The sequence below is a fragment of the Phytophthora ramorum genome (assembly GCF_020800215.1).
Source record: "Phytophthora ramorum isolate Pr-102 chromosome Unknown Phyram_PR-102_s0004, whole genome shotgun sequence".
Taxonomy (NCBI): Eukaryota; Oomycota; class Peronosporomycetes; order Peronosporales; family Peronosporaceae; genus Phytophthora; species Phytophthora ramorum.
This window is the reverse complement of record NW_027150650.1, coordinates 552,741-555,960: the sequence shown is the minus strand read 5'-3', so window position 1 is coordinate 555,960 and position 3,220 is coordinate 552,741. Positions and strand designations below refer to the sequence as shown.

At 51.8% G+C, this 3,220-nt stretch overlaps 2 protein-coding genes across 2 annotated transcripts; one reads left to right on the top strand and one right to left on the bottom strand.

The window, feature by feature from the left end:
* Positions 1–883: 883 nt before the first annotated feature.
* Positions 884–1,147, top strand: KRP23_4876 (uncharacterized protein; the record flags this gene model as incomplete). The annotated part of the gene is made up of 1 exon (XM_067889884.1): positions 884–1,147. One exon carries the CDS (start codon positions 884–886, stop codon positions 1,145–1,147), a length of 264 nt encoding a protein of 87 aa, XP_067746478.1.
* Positions 1,148–1,948: 801 nt separating this feature from the next.
* KRP23_4875 (uncharacterized protein) lies at positions 1,949–2,515 on the bottom strand (the record flags this gene model as incomplete). The annotated part of the gene is made up of 1 exon (XM_067889883.1): positions 1,949–2,515. One exon carries the CDS (start codon positions 2,513–2,515, stop codon positions 1,949–1,951), a length of 567 nt encoding a protein of 188 aa, XP_067746477.1.
* Between the last annotated feature and the right edge of the window lie 705 nt (positions 2,516–3,220).

The window sequence follows — 3,220 nt, the reverse complement described above, 5'->3', positions numbered from 1 at the left end:
ACTCGGTTCCTCATACTTATGGGAAACATATTGTCGTCGAACTAAAGGAGGCCATGTTGATGGCGTGGGAGAATATTCCTCAAGAGACGCTTATGAAGCTCATCAACTCGATGACGAAGCGGTACATCGAGGTCATCAAGAAGAAGGGTGGTAAAACTCACTACTAATACATTCAAGTTGAACCATTTCTTTTTATATAGAATTTTGTATGTGTTAGTCTAAAACCGGCTAGTGGCGATACTTTTGACGCAGTAAACACAATCGACGTTTGTATGCTGGCCCTATCAGCAGGGATGGCATAAACCCTGGTTTTTCCCTTTTTCCCCTGGTTTGACCAGTGGTTCGAACCTTTTGACCACTGGTACCACGTGGTTTTCCGGCTGGGCCACCTAGCGATAATACCGGCACCATACTGGTAATAGTAAGCGACGATCAGAACGACAGTGACCAGGACTCTGGCAGGAGCGCATCGCGTCCATCATGGCTGCTGGAGCCTGGGGACGAGGAGCTCACGCTTGAGCCGTATTTCGACGCCTGTAAATGACATTCTCTCAGCTTCACGGGGTGTCGGCCAGTGGCGTTCCCTCCCGCTTTATCCGGCCAAACGCGCGGCCTTCTTGAGTGAGGAACCGCATGTGTCCGAGAGCTTCACATCGCACGACTTCCAGCTGGACCCCGAGGCTCTGAAGGCCAACTTCACGCTCAACACCGAGCTGATCGTGCTCAACACGCCGAACAGCTTTACGTACAGCGTGCTGTCCAAGGACGAGCTGAAGGAGCTCGCTCTGGTGCCGGAGCGTCATCGTGCTGTCCGAGGACAAGCTCATGCAGCGCGCGCTGGTGCTGGAGCGTCGTCGTGCTGGCTGACGAGGTGTACGAGCTCATGGCGTACGATGCCCTCCCCCACAAGCGCATTGCCGTTCTGCCAGGCTTCTTCGACAACACCATCTCGCTCTTTAGCGCCGGCAAGATCTTCTCCTGCACGGGCTACGCCGTGGGCTCGGCGCACCGCATGGGAGGCGAGGTGCCCGCGCTGGGCATCGAGGCAGCACTGCGCTGCCAGCTCAAGAGCGATACTTCACTAATTCGAAATCACTTCCCGGAGCTAACGACGCCCACCTACTACAACAAGGGTGCCGGACCATAGGCGTTGTGGAGCTCGTCACCATGCCTCACCCGCAGCGTTTTGTCTCCGCGTACGTGACGCTGCAACGGCGGGCTGCATTTGGTTGGTGAGTTCGATTAGTAGTTTACCTGCGCAAGGGTTCGCAAAAATGAGGTGAGCTTTTGGCAGCTAGCTTGCCTGACTGCAGGCAATATGCTAATTTGCATTTTGTTTGTCTTTTTGCAGATCTACCGGACTTCAGGCAGAACAACACCCTCATCATCATGTCAAACTTCATGCTTCAAAATACTGAATCGATGGAAGACCCTCTCCCCGCCCGCGATTTGAGCCGCAAGACGTCTTAAAGAAGATCAACACAGCCTGCAAAAGGCCGATGATAACAACTAAGGAGGATCAGACGATGGACCGTGCGCCGAAGCGCATCAGGGTAATCGATAAAGGAGCTGGCGACCTGCCAGAAGAAGCTGGCACAGTTGTGCAGGTCGTGAATTCCTGTCTCGATTAGTGCAGTGAGCGTCGGCCAACTGCTGCGCGGCGACAACTGCAAACCCAAGATGAGCGTTGCAGGCATTTATCAACGACATGGCTGAGGGGACAAATATGAAGGCGACGCTACTCCGTATCAGCAGAAGCAACTGAAAAGGCCGGCTGAATCCTGCCTGAAGTCGAGGGCTGACTCGATCAACGATGTAAGCACTTCAAAAGGGACCAAGGTGAAGAAAGACAATAAGTCAAGCGCGTTCTCGATGTTTGACAAGCATAGCAATGGGAATCGAGTTAGAATCGCTACGTATATTTGTGCAAAACGTAACGTTTGTCATCTTATAGATCGTCGTCACACTTCAAGTCAACGGAACTGAAAAGGTCTGCAAGCGTAACCTTGTAGGCTCGAATCCTCTCCAGCTTCTTTTCTTGTGGGAAATTGAGATCGTTTTCATTCGGAAGCGGTGGACGGCAAGGAGGCGAGATTTCTTCGTACGGGTCAATTGGTTTGGATGTGACTGCCACATTTGCTGCGTCTTCTTCTCCCACCTCGATATCGATCTCCTCCAAGAAGCTGTCCCAAAACTCGATAGTTTGGGCGGCCTCTTCAGTTGCGTCGTCCAAATGAGCTACTCCTGCTTCGTCCACGCAAGCTGCAGCGCTCTCAGTTTCAGCGTCCGAGGGCTCGATCTGACTTTCGCTTCGACTTGATTCTGGACTAGAAGCTGGAGAGAAGTTAGTCATGAAGCAAATCTCGTCGGCATCCGATGCATCATCTGATTCAACCGGAGAAATGATCCTTGTCCGCTTTTTCTCCTTCATCAGCGACGAATAAGTTTTCTTGGCCAGTGACCGCCGCGAGTGCTCCCTGATAGACTCAATTAATGATGCTTTGACAGCATCCATCCGGTTTCGAATCGGTGTATGGATATTGCCCAGCTCACTAAACAGTCGCTCGCACGTTGCCGTGTTGACCGCAACCGAGAGCACCGTTATCGCAAGGACGGGCAGGTTGCACAACGGATATTCTTTTTCATGTCAGTCCAAAATGTGGGAACTGGGGTACGATACTCGGTTGGCCTTGTTGCCGTGTACCCACCCGAAAACCAGGCGTTCAAGCTGTCTCGTAAGCCATCCACATTTTCACCCACAAATCGTCGATAATAGTACACCGCAAAATGGATGATACGACTTTGGTTAGAAACGGCAGTCCTCGGGAGCATCAAGGCCTGCTTTGCATACATCGGGTGAAGATACAGGGCCAACATGAAAAGGGGTTGCTCGCAATTATTCCAGCGCTGCTCCACACACTCCACTAATGCTGCACCATATTGCTGATTAGCAGCAAACTTCCGGTAAATCTCGTCAAACGTGAGAGCAACATCAGCAAGTGTGTTTCTGTCGCGCTGTAGACGAAAGGATGCCACTGAAAGGGGACGAATAATTTGCTCAGCTTCCTGAAGTCGACTCCAGAAATCAGCATCATCTAGCACATTTAGTGCTGCTGGCCATCTCTGGCTTGTGGAGTGTTCGCAGCACAGAAGTCGCAATGCAGTTCGTGAACGCAGCAACGAAGCAAAGCAGCCCTGCATTGAGTTCCATCTTGTGGGA